General features: G+C 39.0%; 1 protein-coding gene across 2 annotated transcripts in view; it reads right to left on the bottom strand.

The window, feature by feature from the left end:
• Window positions 1–26,472, bottom strand: part of RELN (reelin) — a 307,068-nt gene that overhangs the window by 177,083 nt on the left and 103,513 nt on the right. For both annotated transcript variants that reach the window (XM_052789505.1, XM_052789506.1), the window contains exon 4: window positions 4,667–4,737. In XM_052789505.1, the coding sequence (XP_052645465.1) occupies window positions 4,667–4,737 (71 nt within the window). The remainder of the gene's footprint in view (window positions 1–4,666; window positions 4,738–26,472) is intronic.

The following is a 26,472-nucleotide window of genomic DNA, read 5'->3' as shown; positions in this document are numbered from 1 at the left end:
AGTCTCCTTGTCATTAGCAGCCAGATAAAGACGAGGAAGGAAATTAATGCTTTTATTTAGACTCCTGCCAATACTTTCACTCTACTAGTAAACAGAGTTACTATTGAATGATAGAGGCTGAACATCCCCCTAGAGACAAGTCAGCATGTTGCCCGAGGGCTGCATTATTCTCGCTGACACATAAACCAAGGAACAATACGTCAGCTCTAAACTCCAGTCTTCTGTTCTGTAAAATACTGCTCTGGTCAAGCCTGAGAGCCTGCAATCTGTTTTGCATTTGTTTTTCAGTGTTCTTAAGTTTTACAAGGTCCAAAACACACCTTAAAGGTCTGCCACAAACATTCAGGCAAAAGTGATCAAATAAAAGAGAGTCTGGGCTAATTCTCAGGATTTACTTTCATATGGAAACATCTGTCAGACTGTAGACTGGTTTCTTAAGAAAGGAGTCCCAATCCTGTAATTTGTGGCATTGAGCATGAGATTGTATAAAATTCTAGGAACTATGCTGAAAGGAATGATTTTGCACTAGGAGGGAACAACATCCTTCATCTTTTCCATCTCTTAGGTTTTACTATTCTGTTCTCCTCTAGTCAGTCAGAACTAAATTACACACTCATGAATCTCCCAGTATGGTCCTTATTCCAAAGAACAGTGCTACTGGTCAAAAGTTACGCAGTGTACCAGGGAAATGGCCTTCTTAACCCTTTAGCACTACTTGGTGCAGTAAAGGCAGGCAGGGTTGTGTGACATGTCAGCTGCATCCATCCCTGCACTGTGAGCTGTTTCTCCTAGCGGCATTGCTGTTTTCATACAGACCTAAACTCTTTTGAGTTCTACAGTGCAATGCAGCCAGGTCTGATGTTTTGTCAACTCCATTTTAATTATGCTACAGTTTATTAATGTATGATTTTTGTTCTACTCAAGCCAGGAATAAATATGAATCAAACTGCACAATAATAAGTTCACCTTATTTTCCATTTATTTTGCTATTAGATCAACAAGTTAAAGATATTGTTAATTAAAGATATTATTAATGGCAAGAACATCATCAGTCACTAACATCCTTATTTGTCCTTAAATGTATTTATAAGACATCTAACTTTTCTGTCTTGGCTTATATGTTTTTTGTTTTCTTGCCTATTTTTGCTGGATTAACTCTTTTGTGTGATAATTTTTAAGTCCCCTTTCTTCAATATCCAATAAAATTCTTATAGACTTTAAAGCTTACATCGGTTCTCAAAGATCTCTCTATCTTCCTAAAATATTTGTTATATGCTGAACACACAGCTTTTCAAGTGATTATTTTACTTTCTTTGGTGTCTTTCCCTATGGCATCATTGCTTATTCCATTTACATTATATATAGGGCTGCTTGTTTGGCATTGCCACCCCTTAATGCTACCCTTTATCATCCTCTAATTCTCTTCAAAATAATAACTAGTTTCCTTTCACTGCACAAATCCCATTAACTCTGTCAGGATTTACTAATGCACATCTGAGGGTGGACAGCCACAGTGAACATGATTTCTGAGATTCCTTGCTACTTTCACGTCTTCATGTATATCCTTTGTACTAGTTATTATGAAGTCTGATATAATCTCCAGTGAACATACTTATTAAAAAGATATCCTGTAATAAATCTATGAAGTTGCCCTGTGGTTTTATTTTCTTTACTTAATATGTCACATCATTCACTACAGCATTTCAGTATAGTAATGTTTAGGGCCAGAAAGAGACCATAAAACCTCATTTATGTCAATCTACCTTGCTGTTCTGCATATATCTTAATATGATATTTGATCTAAATAAATTCACTATTTCTTTCTGAAAGAATCCTTTGTTTACATTAATAGTATTGATGAAACTGTGATTGTCTACATGGAATAAAAGAAGTGAGGTTTGCTTCAAAGAAAGCATCTTTTATCTGAGTAGAAAAATTAATCCTAGTATTGTAAGAGTTATAATAGTACACACTGGTTAGGGGCACTAATGCAATGCACATTGTCTGCTGAAGAAATAAGTACAAAAGGGCAGAAGAGAGCCTGGTGCTGGAATGGATAGGAGGAAGGGCAATGGGTAATGGGGTGGTTGACTATCTGAGTCAAGAAAACTGTGGCCAAGCTAGGAAACTAAGGGGAGAGAAGCCTTTGTGAAGATAAAAATGTGGGAGGAGGACCAAGAGAACCTCTGAGAAGCTTGCGCATCGGTATTGCAGGGAAATTTGATGACTGATTACATGGCTGTCATACACTGTCACCTGCTCATCGAACAGTACCTCTGGGTGATCCTTGACTAAGTCAAACCTGATGTTTGCAGAGTTACCACAATGACATCACATATTTTGGAGAAGACAAATCCACAAAGTCTCTGAAGTGACTGTATACAAAGCAAAGAGAATTGCTGGGAAGATCACAGGAAAGACAAAAGTCATGAGAATGCAGGAGACTATGACAAGGTGGGGAAGCTGGAGGCCCTTTCAGGGAAGCTGTGCAGGATGTGGCTATCAGTGGCTAGATGGGAGAAGGAGGCAAAGTGACTGTCACAGCTGAGCAGCCAGCGAAGGCCCAGGGATGGCACATCTCAGCATCTTTTATTCTCTACACACAACCAATACGCAAATCCCATTTTCTCCTTTTTCTGCAGAGTCCCTGTGAACTCAGGGACAGCACGCAGTACTATAACGACTTACTATTCTAACCAACCTAAGTGTTGCTAAAATGTTGATTTGAGGTTAGGTTATGCTCCAAAATTGGAGAAATGTAAAGCAGAGAAGGGTGAAAGAATTATAATTTCTGCTGTCTGCTCTCCTACTAAATATCTCCTGGTACAGCATGTCTGAAGAAAGGACTGTCAAAGCCTGTATGGATAGATTTCTACTCACTAGTCTCTGTTATCAAGGTATTTTCTTCTAGCAGGGAGAAATCTTGTTGCTTTGCCCATATTCTCCTTGACCATGCTGCCAGTTCTGACACTGATAGTCAGCTTGCTTGCACGTAGCTTTCATTGTGCTGGTCACTGCCAGCCCTCTGGCCCCCTATCACTCTGCCATCAATATGTCTTTTACTTCCTTCTCCTTTCCTTACCTGTTCTGGCCACCACAGACCACCTTTGGCTGTGGTGTGCTCACTACGCAGCCCTGCTTTGGAGACTTTCATCCGCTTATGAGGCTTTTCATCATTTTATGCTGATGACTCTGCATATTAGTTTTTCCACTCTTGACTTGTGTCCATACAGTGAGTAGCCTGTGTGAGATATCCTCACCATCCTCCTTAGCACACCCCAAATGGTGATCCTGCCAACACTTCTGTTCCCAAATCCCCTTATACTAGTCACCAAGACACTACTCTTGCACACCCACATTATGGGGATACAATTTATCTCCTGTTCTGAATACCAAATGCATTTTGGTAATTTCTCCAGATGTTTTTTCCTTCCACACAGTAAAAATACTGATACATGCCTGGCCCAATCACCTTCCATCCAGACCATCATAACACTCCCCTCTGATGGCCAGCACCTGTGTTACATTCTTCTAATTCATTCGAAATATAACTAAACTTCCTAGCTTGTTAGCTAACATCTTCAGTCACCTCTCTGAATCCCACTTCCTACTTCCCATTGAAATATTAAAATACTCAAAACTCAAATACTGAAATTGAAAATTAAAACTTTTCCCTCATTATCACGGAGGTACTATTCATACCTTATATGAATAACTCAGTATATGCTCCTGACATGAAGTTCAACAGCTTCTTATTGCAGAAGTCTTTGCACAGATATTCCCAAACTCATAGGAGAAAAAAACCCTATAGCTCTAATGCCCCCAAAGGATGTATTTTGGGGGATTTTCTCTTGTTTGTTAATATGACAACACATTTCTAATTTTGAAATATTTATTTTAGACTGTTTGGCCCATGTTTCACTGTCTCTTTTCACATGGAAGTATCACTGGAATTTTGCAGAGAAAATCAGCACAGAAATTCCTTTCTCTCCTGTACCAAAAATGATGGATACCTTCTCTACTTCCCACTGCTTTAATGAAGCAGGTTCAAAGCAGTGTACTGTTTGTAGACAACAGCTGACAACAGGACATTTATTTTTAGGTTATTCATCAAAAGGATATATATGATAAGCTGTGCAAACAATCAGATTTTTAAAGTTTGTCTAAGTAAGTCAAACATTTTGTTTAGCTGTAAGAATGATCAAATGTTGCAGGTGATGGGAGAAAATTTCATGGCCTACTTTCACAAAACGGGAAGGCAGGCTCTTCACAGAGATACGTGTGAGCTGGATGGTAAACAAAGCTTTTGCTTCAGATATATTGCATTTTTTGCTTATTGTTAGTACAGTGAGACTTAAAACTTAGCTTGTGGTTTTGACAAAAAAACAAATGTTGGTGGTTACAGGCTGATTTCAGGTAAGTGTATAATGCAATAGGATTTACTTTAACTTTTATATATTCCCCAATGTTTATAGAGAGGACAGAGGAGTTTCACAGATAACTGATGGGAAGTATGAAGCCAAAGAAAATATCAGTTTTAAGAATATAAATAAGATCCTCATATTAAGTTTTCTACAAAATAGCTTTCATGATGAGTAACACTGACATGCAAGTACAATGGAAAACCATATTTGCCACATATTTTTAATATGATGGTGGCTCTTACCTCCCTGTTCACACAGCTGTTGTGCTAAGGCATCCTTGAATATAACTTGGCCCCTATGAGTAGCTGTAGCCCTGTGAACATAAAAAAGACAACAATAAATCATGTAGTATTTTTATTTATATATGCATATGTATATATAGATGCATGACTAATCAAATCAGAAGTCCCATTCTGCTTTCTTCCTGTGTTCTTCTTTCTGCACTCTTTGAAATTCATAGAATAATTTGTAGGGATTGTTTCTGTGCATAGCAAAAGAAAAGTTCCTAAACCAAAATGGCTAGGTTGGTAATAATCAGCACTGGCACAGGGATTCAATGAAGGACATGAGTAAAAGTAAGCATATTGCAAAGCTAAGCACATCACTCTGTCTGACAAAGCGTTCCTGTCTCAGTACAGAATAGAAGAAATGGTTGCAGAGCTGCTGCCCTGTGAAATTAATAGTCACACGACCCAATAGGCAAGAGCAATGGCAGTACTGTTATACGCTACTGATAGAAATGTAGAGCTTGAATGGGTGTCCAGAAATCCTCTGTGGAAACAAAGGGAGAGACAAATAAGCTCTTTGCCCCAGGCCTCAGTCAAACATCTCCAAAAAAGGAGACCGTACAACATTTCTTTGTATTGGGTTTTGCTGCCAATTAAGTTGTTCCTTCTTTTTATTTCCCTCATTGTCCAGACAAGCTGAAGTGGATTACTTTCTCCTTTTTTTTTTTTTTAAAACATCATCGTGCTTTCTGTTTTTTTCCCTCAAAGTAAGAAGCCCGATACCTTCACACTGCCTGTCCTCTAACCATTCACTTTCTGAACAATGTACTGTTTTCTTGGTCTCCTCTGGTCTCAGTCTGCCCCCATCTTTGAGGAAGTGGTATGCCTATAGCTACACATAGAGTTTCTATACTTGAGGTCTCACCAGTTTTGTCTTAAGAATAATTATTTCCCATTAATGACCCACAGCTAATAGACCAGCTAATGTACGATGGAGGAAGATTTGTCATTTTGTTTTCTCATAATCAGCTAGAAATACAATGCAATTTGATTTGTTTTTCTCTTACAGAGCTGTCATACTAACAGTGCTAGTTATTCTTTATTTCCAATTGCTCATTTCTTCCCTCTTTTCTAAGTGTAGTACTTCATAACTTCAGTTTTATCTCAGGGATTTCAAAACCTCTTGGTATTTGCCAGTGTTGCCTCTGAAGTCTGATTTCTTGCAGCCAAAGTTCTTCCAGTATTTGTCTAGATTCATACACACTCTTCATACATCTTCTTTATCCTTTCTCCAAGTCAGTAATGAAAATAATTAACATTAATGGGATCAAGATAGATCCATAGGAACTCCCTGAAATAGCCTCTCAGTTCAACAGTAGGACATTGAAAGCTACTTCTCAGCCAGCTATGTGCCCTCTCTAATGGATCATGCCTCTCTTGCTTATGAAAAAGTCAGGAAGGACCATAAAGGAATGGTCCGAAAGGAAAGTCGAAATACATCACTTTTTTTCTTGGCTACTAGGCCAGTTACACTGACAAGGAAGAACAACAAAAGTAACACATCTAATATTAAATTTTACATATACAGTGGTTCCTCAAGGCAAAATCTATCTGCAAACTGTCAGAGTACAAACAGGAGTAAATGAAAACTTCTCTGGGATCTCATTTGCTTCCTGCTCATTTAGAAAAGCTCTATTTACACCAACGTGCACATCCAGAAATGCAAAACTACGGCCACCTGATGCTGCTATGGCTTTTAGGGCATTCCCTTCCTCTGCTTGCGGAAGGAGAGCTGTGTTGCTTTTTCCATCTGCTTGGACTTTCAGAGGCATACGTAAAGCTGGAGCCTTGCCTCACCTGGCAGCAATAGTATTTTGGCCACAGTCCCGGGATCAGATTACCAGTGTGAGGTTTTGGTTGTAGTCCCTACCATGTGCACCATGGAAACTATTTTAGGATTTCCAACACTTCTGTAAAATACAGCAAAATGTCATGCCATAGTTCTTCATTAGCATTTCTTCATCTGCTGACAAGATCAGTGACCATACTGAGTACGGAGTGAAAGAAAAACAAATACATCGCCCCAGCGCATAAAGGCAAGAGAGCTGAGACTTTAAGTCTCATTTAAAAGTATGAACTAAAGTATTTCTTAAAGCTGTGTTGTGATGAATATGCAAGAAACCATGTTCGCTACACACGTTTCTGCAAATTTCCTCACAGGTGTATGTGGACACACAAGTCAGAATGGGACCAAACAATCTCCAAAATCAAACATGTGCCCAGGCTTCTTTAAAAGGACCACATATGGTGACTTCCTCTAGCAGCTGAAATGGCAGGGCATCCCACAGCCAGCTTTGGGTCCAACAAAGCACCAACAGACATGTTTTGCAAATATGTTTCACTGTGGGAATTCCATGTCTTGAGCAAAAACCTGGCTCACCGTGCTCCTGAGCACATACAAGAGAAAATGCCACACCTAAGGCATAGAAGGTATTTTGTACAACATTTCTATCCCTCCCCCAAGCTGGCAGGGTGGCAGAGAGGGCTCTTTGTAGGCAGTGAGAAAGAAAACTTAATTAGCAGTGGACTGGGACTTCAGAGATGCTGTTTATGCAACAGCTCGGGATACAATTCAGGATGTAACGCAACAACAATGGCAACCACAAAATTCCTTTCTGAGGCAGATAGGAGCAAACTCTCGAAACACAGACTACATGCAGAGCAGAGCTCAAGTGTGTGTCTGAATGCAAACAAATACCAAATAATACCAATAATACTAAACTGTGTACTGTTTACTGGATCTCTGCACGCGTGTGAGAAAAAGGGGATTTGGGGAGAGAGCCAGCAGCCAATTGAATGACCTGCATCTTTCTGTGTCTATCATCCCTTGCTTGATAATGCACACTAGGAGCCAATTATTGCTGCTCCATAGCAGGAGCGATCTGCACCCTGGGGACAACAGTGCCGTGCAGTAAGGGCACCACTTCCTACAGCATATGCTCACATTAGCATTAGTTTTGCAATGGGCATACGCATGAGTTCTGCACTAGCCCGCAGCTTCAGAGAATTATTAAGGGTATTGCTACTGTCAGTTTACCAGTATTATCTCCTTGTTTTTCTCTGTATTTATGCTTTACTCATGGAGGAAATGACAATAATGCAGTGCAATTATGCATGAACTAAGCTACTTTTAGATAGAAATGCGAAACGTACCTTTTCTGTATTGAACTTTCTTTGCTGGTGATGTTCCTACCTGACAAGTGAGATTAATGGAACAAGATCATGAATTTGGATTTTTCTCTTAAAAATATGTAACATATCCAAAACCACATCCATCCCTATATTCAGACTCAAGTCTAACAACTACATAATATTTATAGTAATTATAATAAAAATAATACTGGCAATGCCTGAAAGAGACTCTACTAGAGAAAGAAAATTATTCAACTATTCACTATGGGGTTTGTTTTCTTGACATATATATCCAGTGACTGATTTTTGTGCTGTTTTTTTGAAAAGTTTATACACTGTCTTTAATGTAGTTAAATATTGCTTAGATGAAGGGTACTATTAATTGGTGTTACTCCACACCAGTCTATAGTCCCACTCTGTCATTGTATGATATTTATTTCCAGATAAAGGGCAAGTGACTAATCAAATCTAACCTGTCAGTCAGCTGAAAGGCAAGATGCAAGCTCTGCGTGTCCCCAGAGGTAATTCTTCACTAGGAATGAATCTTTCCAAAGGGATGAGAAATAAAAGAAAAATGGGAGGGAACAGGAACATCCTGACATGGTAAGTGAGAGCTTTGAAAGAAGAACAACTTAAAGGTAATAAGGTTCCTCTTTATATTAACTTCACGCTGCCATTAGCCTAGATGTATTTGTCCGCTTGGGGCTATGCAAGACAGAGAGGAAAATGTGTTTTTTAAAAGTAGCAAGAGGAGTTAAACTGCTGACAGAGGAAGAAAGAGGTCTGAACACAAGACGACTATATCGAGTGTCAAGGCTCACTGTCAGTTCAAGGCATTACCAACCCCATGCTTCAATTACAGCAATTCTGTAATTTTCCTTCCTAAACCACAACTATTCAAGTTGAAATTGGGTGCCAATAAAGACTTTTAGATTGTCTGTCACGGAAAAGCAAAAAAAGAAATATGACTTGCTGATTCTCTACTTGAACTACATATAGTCCACGTCACCTGTGAAATAGACTTGAAGTGCCACCCTGCTCAAGTGCCAACAAGCTTAAAACATTTTATTCAAGTGCAGTATTGCCAGCTCCTCTGAACATAGCCTCAGTAATATCAATTTGTCCCGTGTAACGACACAAATTCTTGCCAGGTGGTTTGGGAGAAAAGAAATCCAGAAACACATACATTCATGAACCCGTAGATAGAGAGACATCCCTCCAGCCTCCTGTTGATTAGATGCAGCATACTGAGCTGCATGTCTAGGAGCAGAGTACCTGTTCCAGGCCTTCCCCTGAAGCTGTCACCATTTGGTCATGCTCTGGAGTTCACGTGCCCAGTGGTCACTCTGCCCTTACAGGGGTGCTTGGCATCTGTGAATTTCCCTGGCAAGGAAAGGCATTGGGACAAATTCATTTGCAGTGGGGACAGGACTGGGAAAAGACTCAGGTTTCCTACAGTAAAATACCTCATCTCATGACATCCCCCAAAAGATTTTCAATGGGACCAAGGAAAATGAGGTTATTTTTTACCCACACTAGCGGAGTTTAACCCTGTGCCCGCTGCTAGCAGCTGCATTGCATATCTGTACACAGTGGCTCATGACTGCTTCCACTGGAGGAAATCTAGGGTGACATCCACAGCGCCAGCTCCAGCGAAATCAGTGACTGCCTATATGAAGCTGAGATTGGTCTTCTCAAACCCCACAGCGCTGTCCCCCCAAACCAGGTCTGATCCACCGACAGCACGGACCATGCTCCCTCCCTGCTGCTGCAGGGCAGATGGTTGGTGCTGGGCATCTGATGAGACTGGTCTGGAACAGAAAACAAAGCAATGCATACCCAATAATTGCTGTCGTGATTTTATATTGAAGTATCTCATATTTCACATTGGATTCACATGCATTGCTAACATGTTTTTATTAACAGATTGCATTTTAAAGAGAGTGTTTCAGCTCAGGAAAGCACAGGGTATGTGGGACTGAGCCATGCACGGACGCTGCCTGTGTTGCCTGGCTCTGCCAGCTCCATGTGTGGAAAGGGTGCACAGCAGCACTGCCTAGAGGCCAGGGTAGATATTTGCCCTCTTTATGCAAATGAACTGGTGGATTTTTAATGCATTGTTAAATTTGCATGACCATCTCTGCTTGTAGGGTTGTCTTGTTTTAGCTGTTGTCTTTTTTAAAAAAATATGCTCCCCCAATATCGCCTAATTAAGAGATGTCCAAATAAAATAACTTCAAAAGCAAGATAAAGAATAGGCCTTCTGGAGATTAAGTACACAGGGTAGTTGTGTCCAACCTTTCTTGGTGGGAGTGTGAAACATTTTCTTGCAGTGCCCTGCAAAGGTGGTTTAATGACCATTTACTATGCGTGGCAGAGGTGAGGCCAGGCTGGTCTGTGTTTTAGCCTGTGTCTCCTACCATGGCTGAAATCTTCAGTGACAATTTCTTCAAGAGCAGCCAAGACCAACATATTACACCTGACTGGGAGATGGTGCTGGTGTTGGGGTCAGCAGGGAGAATGCACAGAGCGCTCGTGGCTGCTGATCCAGAAGGTGCTTGGGTGGGAGGCTTTCAGCTACTGGTTAAATGCCTCTAAGTTGCTTTTTCAGTTTCCACTTGACATGCAAGCACAGTCTAATTAAAGTAGCAGGAATGAGATCTGTGTGTTCTGAAAGGCACATTTTTGACTCTGCCTTCCCCTCCCTGTGCCCTAATGGTTTCTTCCCTAAGATACTATAAAAAAAGTCATCTGTCCTGACCATATTCAGCATAAACTTGCAGGGAAATTTGGCAAGTAAGATGTAATTACTTATGTAGACATTTGTTCAGGAGCCTGGAATTAGCACACTTGCTCTAAAAGCTTTGATCAGAGGTGAAAAGTCTTCAGAGGGAAAGGATTAAAGTGGCCAGCAAAAGCTAGGGTATGTGTTAGAGGGCAAAGAGCTATCATTTCATTTGGGGCAGCTGTCCTGAGCTGAAGTTTGTGGTTCACATTCATAAATTATGCTCATGACTTACTTCATGGGTGAGTTAAGACTCCTTTGCCTTCACATAGAGTAAATGCAAGAGGAACAAGAGCCACTTCACTTTCTCTCTTGTCTCTGAATTTACCTCTGGGGACTGTGCATGTGGGGAAAGGGACTCAAAAGTCAACCTAAGGGTGCGGTCAGTATCTTTGTTAAAATTAAAATTTTGTTTAAAATATTTTGAAAATAATAAAGTCTAAGAGACAGAAAATGTAGAACAAATGTCAAAAGCCTTCTCAGCAAGAGCCAATAAACACCAAGGAAAGAAATCAAAGTCTCCTTTTGCAAATGTTTTGGTATTAAACCAACATTTAAAGCCACACATGCATTTCTGCGAGAGCATGTGTACCCATATCAACTACCTTTACCTGAGACCACACTGACATTAACGAAACATGCACCAAAACATTGATATGGCTGGCAGAAAATATTTATGTGGGATAAAACACACTATGTGCAGAGATGGGCTATTTCTCCCTCCCACACAGTATCTATGCAGTCTGAAAAGCTAATTGTAACTCTTTCAGTGTTGGTAGACCCAAACCTGCATCCAGCTGGTCTTGCAGAACTTTTATCTCATTCAGTGCATCCCATGCAAAACATGCATTTTTAAAACCTACAACTTCAACCACACTTCAGCCTCTTTTAAAAGTGTGCAGTGGTCTGTGCACGCTCCTGTGTGTTGACCTGATGTGTGCATTTTCGACTGGTCCAGCGCACTTACAAGACACTTGTAAGACACAAGGCGGGTTTTGTTGCTCTTTGGCATTTAAAAAAAGTTATATGTTTGAGAGACAATATGATGATTTGGGGTAAATATAAGGGGAGGAATACAGCAGTTAAATGGTAACATCAGCCCCAAATGAAATGAATTTATATTTTTTATGGTTTAACATAGAAACCTATGCTAGGCTGTGTATACTTAGGATGTGCTGGTCTGATTAGGGATTGATTTAAGTACATATTTAAGGATTTTCTTTAACCAAGATTTGAATAAAACAAATGTCATCAAGTAGAAAAATAAATGAGATTAACATATAATTATAGCCTGTATTACAGAGAATGGATCTAAGGTTACAGCATTGGAAGCATTAGGGTTCACAGGCAGCTCTGGTCCCTACACTTTACAATTTATAAGAACTTTCTTTTGTAGTCCTAAAACGTTTTGGTTGCAAGGTGTGAGTACAAAAGAGGGATACAGCAGAACAGTCCATATGCATTTTGCAAGAGGAAAAAAGTAAGAATTACCATTTTAAACTGTATATAAACATTTTCATCCTCCTTTCCCTTGTATCTCAGAGAATAAAAAGATTTTTTTTTTTAATTCTATCTAGTTTTATGTGACTGGAATGATTAGAGCTTCTTGCTGACTGAAAGCAGATTAGGACAATACTTTCTTCTCAGCTACAGGAAATCCAACATTTTCATTAGTATTTTGCATTGTGTGACTATAAAGGAAAGCAAATTCTATTTTTTCTACATTTTAAATAAAGGGTTATTGCAGTGGCATCTGCCAAGCAGTCAGTTCATATAAATAATAGAACAAGCATCCATTGTCTCTCTATTGACACAGTGCCAACAACTAGGTCCCTGTTTTCCACCTTTTTCAGTGTTTGGGAGAGGATGCTGTCCTTGTCTTAGGTTTTGCAATGTGTTGTACTTCATTATCTAGTGAAATATCGATTGTATGGATTTTAGGTTTTTAATGCATTGAGTATTTACAACTATTTGAAATCTACATTTAACCCTAAGCTAATGAATATATTACATCTTTTTGGTATAAAACCTACTGGTTTTCCCAAATTTTGCCTGTGTAGTCTTCTAAAGCCTATATTCAGTAAAGATACCATTCAATCACCTAAATTATCCTTCAAGAATGAAAAAAACTTTGTCTTTTACTATATTACAAGAATTGTTACAGTTACTGTGGATTTTAAAGTACTTGACATATCTAAAGGAACATAGAGGTATTAAGTAAATAGGCTTGCAGCACATATTTATTTCCTATATGCTTCTACAATGTGTATGACCTTTTTCTTAACAACGTGTACTAATTAAGTTTGACAGTGCTGATCAACTGGGATGAGTTCAGCAGAGGCCACCAAGATGGTCGGGGCTGGAGCACCTGCCCTGTGAGGAGAAGCTGAGGGACCAGGGCTTACTGAGCCTGGAGAAGAGATGACTCTGGGGGGACCTGACAGCAGCCAGCCAAGGGAGGTTGTGCAGTTCCTCTCCATCACTGCTGTATTTTAAGACTCAACTGGATTAAAGCCCTGAGCAATCTGGTCTGACCCTGCTTTGAGCAGGATGTTGGACTAGAGACCTCCTGAGGTCCCTTCCAGTCTTCATTATCCTGCAAGCCCATGATTCTAAGATTTTGCACGTCAGATAAAAGTAAAGAAATGAAAGTAAGGTTTGCATCTAATCAGGTTAATCAACACTTATTTTGAGAACTGCTTTTCATAGTACAAAAGAATTAACCAGTTTATTATGTCCAACACTTTGCATAAATACCTGTGATATTGAGTCTCCCTATCCATGAGTTTATGGCTGTGTATCTCAGAATATCCACCAGAAGTGCCAAGGATTTTGCATGATTCCAGAAAATCAAGAGTTTGCAGGTAGTTAATGCTCTGGGGTTTTCTGGTGTGATATGTTTTTACATGAAAGCCGATAAGAAATAACACATTCAACTAATACAGTGAAAACTTAAAAACATTTAAAATCTAAAAGAGTAAAATCTGAAACAGCATATGAGATCCTATGATGAAAACAACTTTGGTTTTAGAAGATCTTAAATAATGGAAAAAAGGATGATTTTAAGGCCACCTTTTCAGTTCACTGCTCTCATACCATCTGTACCTCTACCCATTTCCCAGTTAGGGTTTGAACAGCCTGCTCTAACCTGCTTTAGCTGCCTACTGCTCCCAAAGGACGTTGCCAGCAGTTGTGGATGAGCTGGACCATAGGAGAATCTGGAACCTCTATTTGCTTTACAACCCACAAGAAGAAATCTTCAAATAGCCAAATTAACCCCATTTATTAAAAAACACTAATTTCAGTACTAACTACAGAGATGCAACTGGTGCATCCACAACATGCAAATCAGCTTACAAGGGAAGCATAAAACCTACCTCTTTTTTCTAAAGCTAGAAAATGTTCCATCAAAAATCAGAATGTCCACAGGCTGCACCCCAGAGAACATGGGGCACATTTCCTTTCCTAAGGCTTCACCGAACACTGAAATAATACTCCTTGTCTAATGTTTCTTTGCACTCTTCCCACTGTCCTAAATGTTTTCAGAGGACTGAAAAACAAATTAAGTACACTAACCTTTCACAGACTGATAAAAATCAAACTAAGGAAGAACCTGCTACAGTTGTTATTGAAGAACTGTTATTGTCTCCTTATTCTCGCTTGCCTCCTGCTTGCTGGGAATATGGCGAACCTCTTGAAAAAAATGCAGGGTCACTAATCATACAAAGGACAGTTATTTCTCCCGCATGGTTGTTAATTTTCAGCCAGATTTATGTGTTGGAAGAAAACATATATCCCTGAAGACCATACCAGCTTACAAATAGAAATTGGCAGGTGAAATATTGCCTTAGAACAATAATTAATTCTATCAGCCACTGAAAAAATGACAAATTTTTTTAAGTATCACAGAACTCCAGCCAAAAGAAGCAGGTGGAATGGCATCAGGCACACTGCATAAACTGGAGAGGCTATGGTGAGGAGGCCTGGCATCAATAGCAGGAGCTGGATGTATTGGGGAAGGCTAAGAGGCTATTCAGGGACCCTGGAGGTATTGCAGGCAAGGCTGAGACATGGTGTGAGGACACCTGGGAGTACTGTGGTGTGGGTGCTATGGGGACTTACTGCCCAAATACGTAGAAAACTGGGCTTCATGGATCCTGCTGCTCACAGCATAGTTAGGTGTTTCTTCAACAGTGACATTTGTTTCAGAGATGCCCGTTTGAGTAATGTCTTAAGGTTTGGATTAAAGGACACTCAGAGACCCAAATTATCTAAATTATACCCAACCTCTCCCACCTCAGCTGGAGAGATCAAACAGAAACAGATTTAAAAGAGAACAATCTGTTCTCAATAGGTCCTGTCGTCCAGCCCTGCTTTCCAAACCAGCAACTTTCAGCAGCTGTTAGGGCTAAGCAAAGCCCTTGTGCTCCCCTTACACAGTGCTAGCAATGGCCCAGCATCTCTTGGTGCTGGCCTCCATTTCTGCTGCGGATGGGAGCTCTGTCTTTGCAAGCTGGCAGCTGCAGTCAGGACCCAACTTCCCACCCTGCTGCCAGCTCCAAAATGGATGAATGCAGCTGCTTCTGAGACATGGGCAGAAGTTTTTCTTCCTCCACCCAAGAGACCATGGCCTGCCCACACAGACTCATCCTCACACCCCAGAGAGGATCATAGGATTGTAAGAAAAGCCAGGTTGGAGGGGACCACAGGAGGTCTCCAGACCAACCTCCTGTTCATAGCAGGGTCAGCTACACTAATCAAACGTATACAGCCCTGCTATGCCTTTTGCCACATTGCCCAACTGCATGTCCAGGCTCACAGTTCTAGTATTTGTGAATGGTTTTGCTTGATAAAATACTGCTAGGGTTATCAAGATTATGTTAAACAAAAACTGCTGTGTGAACTTTAGCTTGAATTGGTCAGTCACTTGACACAGGCATAAATACTCTCAATTAACAACTCATTTGAACAGCAGCCTCCCATATAATATACTGTTCCAACAATAATGAGTTTGAACCCATGTTTCTCACTAGGAAACAATCCATTATTTATCTTACTCAGAAATAAATTACCCACTAAGCTACATTGCCATAATATCTCCTTTTGATATTGTGTTGATAATAATTCTTTAAGCCTATTATTAAAAAAGACATCAAACTCTAAAACCCCTTCTCTTAAAGTAAAGTATTAATGAAGAGATTTATAACTGCAGCCTTGAAAGAAACGAAAGTGACAGAGAATCGAAGCAATAATGTAAGTACTTCCAGAATAGATGGTTGGTCTCAGTTCTTTGTTACTGACTTCATTTTTCCTCTGAGCACAGATCTGTTTTCAGAAATCTCTGGCAGAATGAGCACAACACTAGAATGAATCTTTGTAGGAAAATATCCTGTTGATGTTTTGAGACTCTTTAGCACAGTCCCAACACTGGATTCCCTATGTCCCAGATGAACAAAAAATGGCAATATTGGGTGAAATGCAACCAGACTTCAACTCTTCATTTATTTGCTAATGACAGCTTCCAATCAAAAGCAATACATTGGGAATTCAGTTCAGTAATGTTGCCAGGAAGGTGAAATTTTCAAATACACACAAATAATTATTGCTCTGTTACACGAAATATTGCTTGGGAGCTCAAATTCCCATGTCTGGAATCCCAAATACCAAGTATTCCAGATGAAGGTATTCATCAGAGACTTGCACATCTGGTGTTGTACATAGCAGAGTGGTGCTGGAAATTAGGGAAATTCATCTGTAATTTGTATAGCTAAGAAGTTTATGGTTGATTAATAAAACAGCAAACTTGAGCTAACACTTAGCGATAAAAGAGGACCTCTTCTCAAAACTTATATTCTAATGGGGTTTTCAAAGTGTCACAGTTTTTAAGTTTTTTTAAAAGACTGCATCAAATAAACAACAACAAGAAAAGTGCGTTTGTTCTTGCAAATCTCTCCTCTTCAGTTAAGGAACTTTGGGTAGTAGGTCCACCACTGCATTTAGTACAAGCCCCTGTACCATTAGGGAAGAGACACTTCCCGTAAGCTGCTAGGGATAAATTCAGGAATGTGTCAGGGTAAATCAGGCAGGTTTTCTAAAACTTTGGTCCTTCTGAGCACTCCCTTTGGCAAAAGTATCGGAAGTATTAGCTCCAGGCAGAGTCCCCTGGCAATGGGAAGCAGTGACATCCCATCCCTGAGATAAATCTTCCCATGCAGTCTAAGTAAAACTGACCAGATGTCCAAGCATCACTGTTACAGATGGATTCATAACAGATACTAGATTTGATGGGAAGTCACGTAAAGGTACCACAAGTATTTCCCATTTTAAATGGCAGTTTCCCATTTTGAATTATCACCAAAAATCCATTGATCTCTGGAAAAAAAATCCCATGTCTGCACAGAGAATGGCTGAAATCTTGAAAAACTACAGTGAAAAAACAATATACCACAAGCCGGAAGGTACCTTGTCCCTATGGATGGGATGGATGTGGCTGTGAGTCAAAAGAATTGAAGTAAGACCCATGAGACAGATGGAAGGAATAGCACTAAACTGTTAACTGGTAAAGGCATACGGATGACAGAGATACAATTATCAATTTAGAAGAAAATAAGACATATCCAAGAACAGCATCTAAAAACAATGCTGTAAAAATAGCAGCACTAACTATGCAGTACCACTTGTTTGGCACATGCTAAGGAAACAGGCAGACTTCATACATTGGCAAAGATTAACTCTGCTATGTTATACTAGTAGGAAGTGTGAAAAACAATATATTGCAAACAACAAATAAAATGTTTTAAAATACAGCCGGTTATCTATGCCTTTTAGCTTCCAGGTGCATCCATTTCTGAGGATCCCTCAATCAAACAGCTCATAATAAGTTTGGTTTCCTTGCATGACATTGCTGCCCATCTCCTTTTTTTTATTTTATTGACTTGAGGCCAATCCCTGAAGACTGAAGACCTGGGTTTATATATTAATAATACTCAGTGGACACATGCTCACATGTACTTTTAGCTTCAGAATTTCAAATTATGTATTTATTTCTGTTTCTCAATATATATCGCACCTAAACATTGTTATGGCTGTATTATCGACTCTGTATAAAATTATATGAAAAATTATCAGAATTCCTGAACTAAGAGAAACAGAAAATGTCATAAATATTTTTAGATACATTTAGTCAACCAGAACATGAATCTTATCCAAGTTTCCATTCACGAATCTTTTCATCTATGCTTGCTACAAAAATTTTCATGTTGTCTTGCTGTAAGAAAATACCTTACTTTTTTGCAGCTGTTAGTAGTGTCATGGAAAATTGTTCTTCAATATTTTCCACACTGATATTTGGTCTTTTGAAGAGTCTACCATTAAGAACGTTGTAAAGAATTTTGATCTGTTGGTTTTAGGAAGCATGATTGAAACTGTTATTTTTCCAGACTACTTCATATGCTTCATTATGCAAACAAAATACACTAAATTTCAGAAAGTATTTATTTTTCAAATGCTAAGGTTTATTCTCTAGAGCATAAATATTGGTCCTGTTGAATTGTATTTTAAAGGAACTGTACCTATATTCCTCAATAGTCTATTTTAAACACTATTCATGCTTTGAAAAAATGTTTATACAAATTAACACTTCTGAAACTTGTATCAAAATAAATAAGAAAATCCCATTTTAATTTTTGGGAACACACTTTAAAAAAAAGATCCTGTTTAAAGCCTTGCAGTCCTGAACTCAGAAACCCATGGCTGCATTCCTGATGCCAGGTATGCTGAACCATGCTGCTTTGTGATTTTACGATGAGTTTATTGGATAGTGGTTTAACTTAATGCATTTTCCTGTGCACCTCCACACAGTGGGAGTGTGTACACGTTCATTGCCCACTTGAAGGAAGGAGCGGTGATTTCTAAGCCACAGAAAGCTCATCACTCGCAGCCACATTGGTATCATCTTTCCCTTGGTCTCTCAATTCAACTTAAACTCCTGCTGGTTGAGGAGGATTTTGATAAAACAGATGCCCAGCCAGAGCTGCTTGCCAAGCATGAGCTGCCCCAAATTTTTCTCCCTGTGATCCTCTTGTATATGATAATCCCTCCCAATGTTTCCTTCAGCACGGTCCTCTATATTCAAACACCCACATAATATATTTAAAACACATTGCTGCCAGCTTTCACTGGAATGGACCTACAAGTTCAAAAATAATTAGTGTAGGGAGAAAGAGGGATGAACAGACAGCATTATCACTCCAGCAATATATCTTAGGCCAAATTAAACTGAATTTCCCTGCATGTTTTCTCTTCCTGTTTTTAACTGGCACAGGTACCTTTTAATGCTGGTGACAGAAAATTTTAATATTACTTAGTGACTGTCTGAAAACTGGACAGTTGCCCAGGAAATGGATCTGTACCATGTCAGCATGCACAGCAGTTACCCATTTTAAAACATAACCTTCCTAATCAAAGGACACACAACATAATGAAGAAAAATTACCCTAGTCACTGTTATTTCAGAAGTACTAGAAGATGAAATGAGCTTGCAGTTAGTTATTGAACTGTTAACTTCTGATCCTAAAGGAGCTCTGTTGTCTTGAACATGTTAATGTCATTAAGCAGGTACATGATAGCTCTTTACTGAGCACCCTTATGCCCTGCCTAAGGATGCCACAACTAACAAGATACCTGTTTTCTTTGCAAAACTGAGGACAAGGTGTCCCAAACTACTCTGCTGCAGTTTGGGTGCTGGCTGCCAGCAGAGGTGGGAGGGATGCCCAGGGTGCTGTAAGGAAGACCTGGAAATCTATGGGCCACAATCTTCTATGAGACCAAGAGATCCCTCAGGGTCCGCACACCTTCCCAAAAACTCACCAGTCACGTCCTTGACATCAGCCAGCACAACAGTGGGAGGAAAGGGTGCTAGGTGTCAGGTGGCCAACAAGCCATCATTGCAACGGAGAAGAGGAGCCAATGAGTTGTTCAGGATAAAGCATTTTTGGAAGATTTGGGACTAATACAACACTAATGGGAATTTCTGATTTTCACATATAGGTGCTTTTAGTTCTAGGAGAGTGTCTAAGTCTTGTTTACAAATTGGATAGAATTTTGAATTGCAGAACTGAGTTAAAAAGACAATATTAAGCCAAAAAGTTCCCTTCCAGCATATTTTTAAGTGAAAATGAAAAAAAATCTCTTCCAGCTTTGTGTACAAAATTCTATCATACATTTAAATTGATTTTTCCCTCGTTCTAACACCAATGTTCTTCTAATCTTAGTGAAAGCTCAAATATTGTCTATTAATAAAGCTTTTAGCTTTTGATTCTTTGTGGCCTTACCCTTTTAGTCAGGCCTGTAAAGAGAACAGAAATCCCATTTTGGGAGGCATGTCAGGACTCTGAAGTGTGCTTCCTTTGCACCTTAGAAAGAAATCCAGACACTCTGAAATTTTCATGAAATGAAACAATAAAAGCATGACTTAGAGCAGATAAAATATTTTCTTTAAATTTTCCTATCTTTAATTACAAAGTAGGATATACTTTGTGATAATTTTAAAAAGAAAAGTCATTAAGAAAGGAAAAATATAACCATCTTCCCAGACTTTCTACAGCCACCACACTTCTGCTTGCCATTTGCCACAGGGCTGCAGGGAAGCGAATAGCTGTCCCCACTGCATGGGCAGCCCAGCCCTAGTGTCAGTGGGGCAGAGGGGCTGTGGGATATGTCCTGCCTCCAGTGCTCCAGACCAAGGACAGGCAGCTGTGATAGCAAGCTGCAGTGAGGAATACAGGGGGTACAACTCTTTTCCGCATTGATCCACGCTTCTTCCAAATTTATATTCACACACGACAGGGCATGAAAGCTGTGACATAAGGAGCCTGAGATCTGATTTCGCTCCCTGTCCAGTGATATGCTATTTGTTTTATAGTACTTTGTTTCCACTGAAAACAAAAGTTTAAAATATTTTCACAAAACATGTTTTTTTCTATTTTCTAGTGATTTAGGTGTAAACATTAGTACTGTCTCATGAATGTAACTCCTTTCAGTCACACATTTAAAATACGCGATGACTATTTTGGTAACTCCAAGAAATGTCAAAGAGAACATGTCCCACTTCTTGCACCCAGGTAATAAACAAACTACTAGCGAATGACAGCCCTGGCGTCATCCATAGATCTTGCATAATTAACACTTCTAATAAACTGCATCAGCAGCGCGAAGAGTTAAACCTTCTTTCTTCAGAATTACCATTATATGTGAGTGACACTGTCAAGAGTTCATATATCCTTGGAATAATATTGAGGTAAAAGCACATTTTCAAGTCAGTGCTGATCCTAAATTTAGGCTCTGTAAGAATAATTTTTTTACAAAAGCTAAAGACGACAGAAATATTTAGACAAAATTAATAAAAAGTAATCAGATATTAGATAAATATTCTTACAGGCTTTTCTATGCTCTGGATTTCAATGCACTAATTCAAGAGGAATTTAAAGAGGTAAGTAAAGAAAGACTAAAATGAAAGCGTTTTTTTATTTCTGCAGGGAGAGAAGTAAAAATAACAGTAAGAAATACTAGAAAGTATTAGATTTTTAAAGTGTAATTTAAATAATCAACAATAGTATTTATTGCACAGAACAGGCAAGACTTATCTTTAAATTTATAGATTCCCTTAAGTATATTAATGTAAATATATTCCTTTTTGGCTTGTGGTGAAAATAATGATACCATTTGCACCCAAATAAATAAAAACACAGATGTTATTCACTTGACAAACTGCACTATATTGCTATATATTATTCTCACACAGAACATAAGGGCATATAGAGAGGGTCTGAAATGCAATCAGAAGAGGTATTGTAAAGCATATTTTTGACACCGTCTAGCCTAGCCTACACCTAAATGAGAGACTGGTGCCTCTTATGAATTAAACATAATTCTTGATTTATGTTCCATTACCCTTGTATCAAAAATCATAGTTTCAGAGCAATGTCACTGTGAATTCATTTAATGATATTGATGATACATCTAACACAAAGAATACAAAGTAACAAGCAGTGCAGAGCATGGTTTTATAAATCACTCCTATAGAGCATTAGGTAATAAATAACAATCCATTAATTCATTCTAAATTATGCTAAAATACTTAAACTACTTGTGCAGCAAATTATAAATACCTGCCACTTCTGGTAAAAATGTGAAACTTCTGACCAAGCAATTTTATCAAATCACATCATATATATCAGACTTCAGATTAACTGGGTTTGGATTAGACTTTCTTTCTTTAAAACAAGAAGCAAATTGCAAAGAAAATACTGCTGCTATGTCGTCCTCGACATTATATGAAGTCCAACAACGCAGCGTGCCAAACTGCTTCCAGTACCTGCATTTCTGAATTATCCATCTGCTTCTACGAGTTACTGACTTGACTGACTGTATAGGCATCTATCACAACAGCTAGTATTCCAGGAGGGACATTTCCGAATTATCCATCTGCTTCTACAAGTTACTGATTTGACTGCATAGGCAACTATCCCAAAAACTAGTAGCGCTGCTGCAGCTCTTCAACTAAATATGAAGACCCAGGTCCTGAGAGCTCGCTCACTTTGAGTTATCAGCACCTTAGCTGATGAGAAGATCTCATGTCACGTGTGTATACCAATACTCACACTATGCTTAGTGAGGCTCACTACTCATGCAGTATCATCCTGTGCAATGTGATTTAAAATAGCAGAATCTGGTTAGCAAACATTTTCCTTAAGAAAATTAAAATTAGAGGACAATGAATGGTTAATTTACAAATCATCTGACATTAAAGATAGTTAAGAGTTGCTAAGGTTGAGAGTCTTTGGCAGAGAAATGAGCTAATTTGTTTCTTATGGCCTACTTCCTAGTATTTTGGGGAACTTAATTTCAAGTGTTGGCTTTTCTGCAATTACCACGAGTTATATATCTTTTTGCCTGTGTCTGAGAAACAGTAAAACCACCTCCAATTAAACTTATTGGTTATAAGTTTTTGAATCCTTAAGAGACCCAATTTCATATGCTGTACAATTTGTTAGGTAGCAACTGTAAAGCTGGATTATGACCCTGTTGTGTAGGTCATGAGTAACAACCATGTAACAACCACAAAATAAGTTCACTTCCCCAGGAACTGCAGCATAGTCCTGACATATGACCCTAACAGGGAAACCCCTCACATAAAGTTGTGCACAAACATCTCTCCCTCCTTGCTGGATCTGCCAATGGCTACAGAGGACATGATCAGAGAAAAGTAAGTGTGCTAAAAGAGCAAGACTGTCAGCCTAAGAAATCTTGTTAATGGACCATGCACCCAACCATGCTGGCTGAAGCCCAAATATTGCTCCTTCAGGAGACTTAGCCTGGCTAGTCAAAAAAAGAGAAAAATAGTCTGATAATTTGTATGCTGTTGCACTCCGGGTGGATGTTTTATTCCTTCATAAGTCTATTAACACAAAGGACAAATTCTGCTGTTAAAAATCACAGTGAGAAAGCTGAGGGCTGAGGCTGAGTGCAGGAGATGGACACTGTCCCCATTTCGTACATATTATGATAAAAGCTTTTCATGATCACTTTTTATCTTAGTTACCAAACAGTGCTTTAAAAAAAAAAGCTTCAATTAAAAAAAGCTTCAATTATTACAACAGGATCTGTGTCAAGCCTTGGTTGGGCTTCCCCAAACTGTTCTGGCTCCTCCATGTCTGCTCTTCTCTCCAGTAAACCAGTGATCTCCAGTACTAAGTTACCTCCTAATCTGACATTTTGACAGTGGAGATTTGAGGATTGCTACAGGCATAGACATGCCTGTAAAACTAAACTGAACAGCTCTGGACAAATAACGCAGTTGTCACTCAATGGTTTCTACTTTTTCCAAAATTTCTGTAGGCAGGGTGCTCACTTTCTGCACAAACTCTTCCCAGGCCTGGCTTAACCTGCACCCCCATGAGCTTTGCTGTCTCACCACAAGCTCACTCCTCTTTTTTATTTCCCAGTTTGTTTCTTCTGTTCCCACCCATTTTTGTATTTCCCAAAATAATCCTAACTATTTGCCAATGGGAAACACAGTAAATGGTTCTTTCTAACTATCCCATCTGGAATTATATCTCCCATTTTAACTTTTCCTTTGAAAAGAAACCACTAGTGTAACATTGTTTTAACTACGTTTTTAGAATAAAAATGTAATTATACTCTACATATATGAACTTCAATGTTAAAATTTAGCTTCATCTATCCATAATTGTGTATCAGTTGCTGGGAGACCAAAGATTATGCTACTCGCTGTAGGTCTTCCCCTTGCTTTTTATTCCAACAACCTCTAACAGCCCTTTGCATACTAACAGCTGCATAGTACTCTTGCTCTTTAATTTGTTTCAGTGGTCGCATGAGCAGATTGAGGTCAGTATAATGCCCTCAGAATTCGTAGTGGCAAAATGCTGGTGTTACGTACATTAAATCTGAGGTGGCCACAGCCCAGACTTCTCCACATAAAAATACTGAGTCCGACCAGTTATCCAGGTTTGGCACAGGTTATTCTATACAAAAAGGAAATGTTCCCAAAGAAACACAGCAGCAGAAACTAATCTCATATATTGCAAGCATTAGATACAGGCAAAGCATCAGAAGTTCAGTCTGTAGAGACCAGGCTCAACTGTAAAATTCATCAAAATAAAGCTTTAAAATATAAAGATAAATATAGACTTCTTATACGAACAATGACAGCTCAAGTCAGTACTGGTTTTCTAGCTACCATCTCAGCTATATTTCCTAATTCTAACAAAACCCTGAAATTAAGTACTGCCAGCAGCAAAAGTTACACTTTTCATGTTTTGCCTTAGTAGACCAGCAATCACTCTGTAGCTGAAGACAGCTATTCTTAGTTTGATGCTATTTTGGTGACACTACCGCTGATTTAACTTCACCCACACAGACTCTCTGAATGCATAACTTCATCTAGGTGCAGCAGGCAGTCAACTTTCCGTGCTTGCTTTCTCTTCGGTGTGCTGCCCAGCCCCAGCTGGAAGTGCTCTGGCCTTTGGCAAGTGTTTAGTGAGAGTAAATGTGCAGGAATGCACAGGCATGAAAGGTATTATTACACTGCTATTTGTTATGCTAATTTTGTTAAGGGTCTGTCAGAATTTCATTATAAACCATATTTTCAAGGGGCTTATAAATCAACCATAAAATGTTTCTGCACTCACACTTTCACATAAAGAATAAGTCCTAATAACATTATTTTGCCAATTTAAAGCAAAAAAAGAAACAAGGTTTATTAAAATTCTATTTATTACATTTTCAAATATAATCTGAAATTTTAAAGATATTATTTAAGCACTGCTAAACAGAGTAATGCAAAGCTTCCAGCATTGGCAAACACTGAGCTTCACTTACCCTACGATTTTGTTACTCTCTGGAAATCTAAGGAAACTCATGAAAACTTCATACACTTGGCTTAACATTCATGTTCTGGCTGAGGTTTGTACCCCTCCCTTTCCCTCTGTCACTGGGTGTTCAGTGCTCCTGAATCTACCAGCTACACACCAAAATCTCCATGCGGCTGAGAGCCCCAAGACACGTGTCACAACCCTTCGAGGTCTGGGGCATGCGCAGCTCTGGACTGGCTCCCAGGTAAAAGGCATCATCCTTGGGAAGGGTTAACTACTCTGTCCTGGCTTTGGCACTTCCTGATAGCTCCAGCTGGGAATTCACATTCCAAGTCACATTCTGCACCAGAAAAGCCCTGCTGCCAAAAATGGGACAAAAAGCCAGCTTTGAAATCCATCTTAACTACCTATAGTAGTAGACAGATACAGAATAAGAGTCATGAGTTGCCGAAGCAAATAAACTACCTTTACCAAACTAACTACTGCAACTAAACTACCTTTACTGACAAATGTAATAGTTGTCCAATAGTCATCTATATCCCATTACACAACATCTGTCAACCTCAGAAATACTTGTTTCTGATTTATTTTTTTCTTTCCTTCTCCTAGTCCATGGGGACTTGTAGTCAAAAGTATTGCAGAGCTCTGAACATAGTCACAAACAGTAAACCTAGCTACTAGTTAGATCCCTAGTGGGTTACAAATCCACGATGGAAATATCCTTACAAATACAAGTAAACATTCCTGACATATCCTAAATACTAGCAAGAGTGAGATCTTTTTTGTTATTTTTATTTCATTCAGCTAACACATACTAACTGATTTGTAGCCATAAAGTGTCCTCCTGAGATGCTTTGTTTTTGCATCACAACAAAGCATTAAAAGATCAACCCTTAAAAGCTTAACAACAAAAAAGGCCAAGTGCAATCTATATGCGCTGAAACTAATGACTTTTATGACAATCTACTTATCCACCACATCAGTCTGGCAATCTAATGCATGAACTCCCAGAGTCTTAGTGTCTACAGGTTGTGCCATATGGCACTGCAAAGTTAGATTTAAATTTGGCTTCAATATCACAACAGTCATCTCTTTAAAGGCACAAATAAATCTACTAATAGATAAATGAGGAAGGTATTCATTTTCAGAAATTTAACATCAAACAATTTGCGCTTTTCTGAAGCATGACTTACTCACAGGGACTGCTGTGCTCTGCCAGGATTGTGAAGTTTTTCACTATTGCCATGTATGTTGCTGCCACGGGAGAACTACAAATGAGCCACGTGAGAAGGAGAAAAGGCTGACATGGATGTTCTGTGCATTATTGGGGAGGGATTAAAAAAGAGGAAATTCTATGTTAAAGAAAATGCCACACAAAGAGAAATATTTGCAAGACCACATTTCATATTCTCTAGTAAATGGTATTGAAATCCTTGCATGGGCTAGAAAAA

This window comes from Harpia harpyja, chromosome 6, assembly GCF_026419915.1.
Source record: "Harpia harpyja isolate bHarHar1 chromosome 6, bHarHar1 primary haplotype, whole genome shotgun sequence".
Lineage (NCBI taxonomy): Eukaryota > Metazoa > Chordata > Aves > Accipitriformes > Accipitridae > Harpia > Harpia harpyja.
The sequence above is the reverse complement of the archived record's forward strand: the minus strand, read 5'-3'. Positions and strand labels throughout refer to the sequence as shown.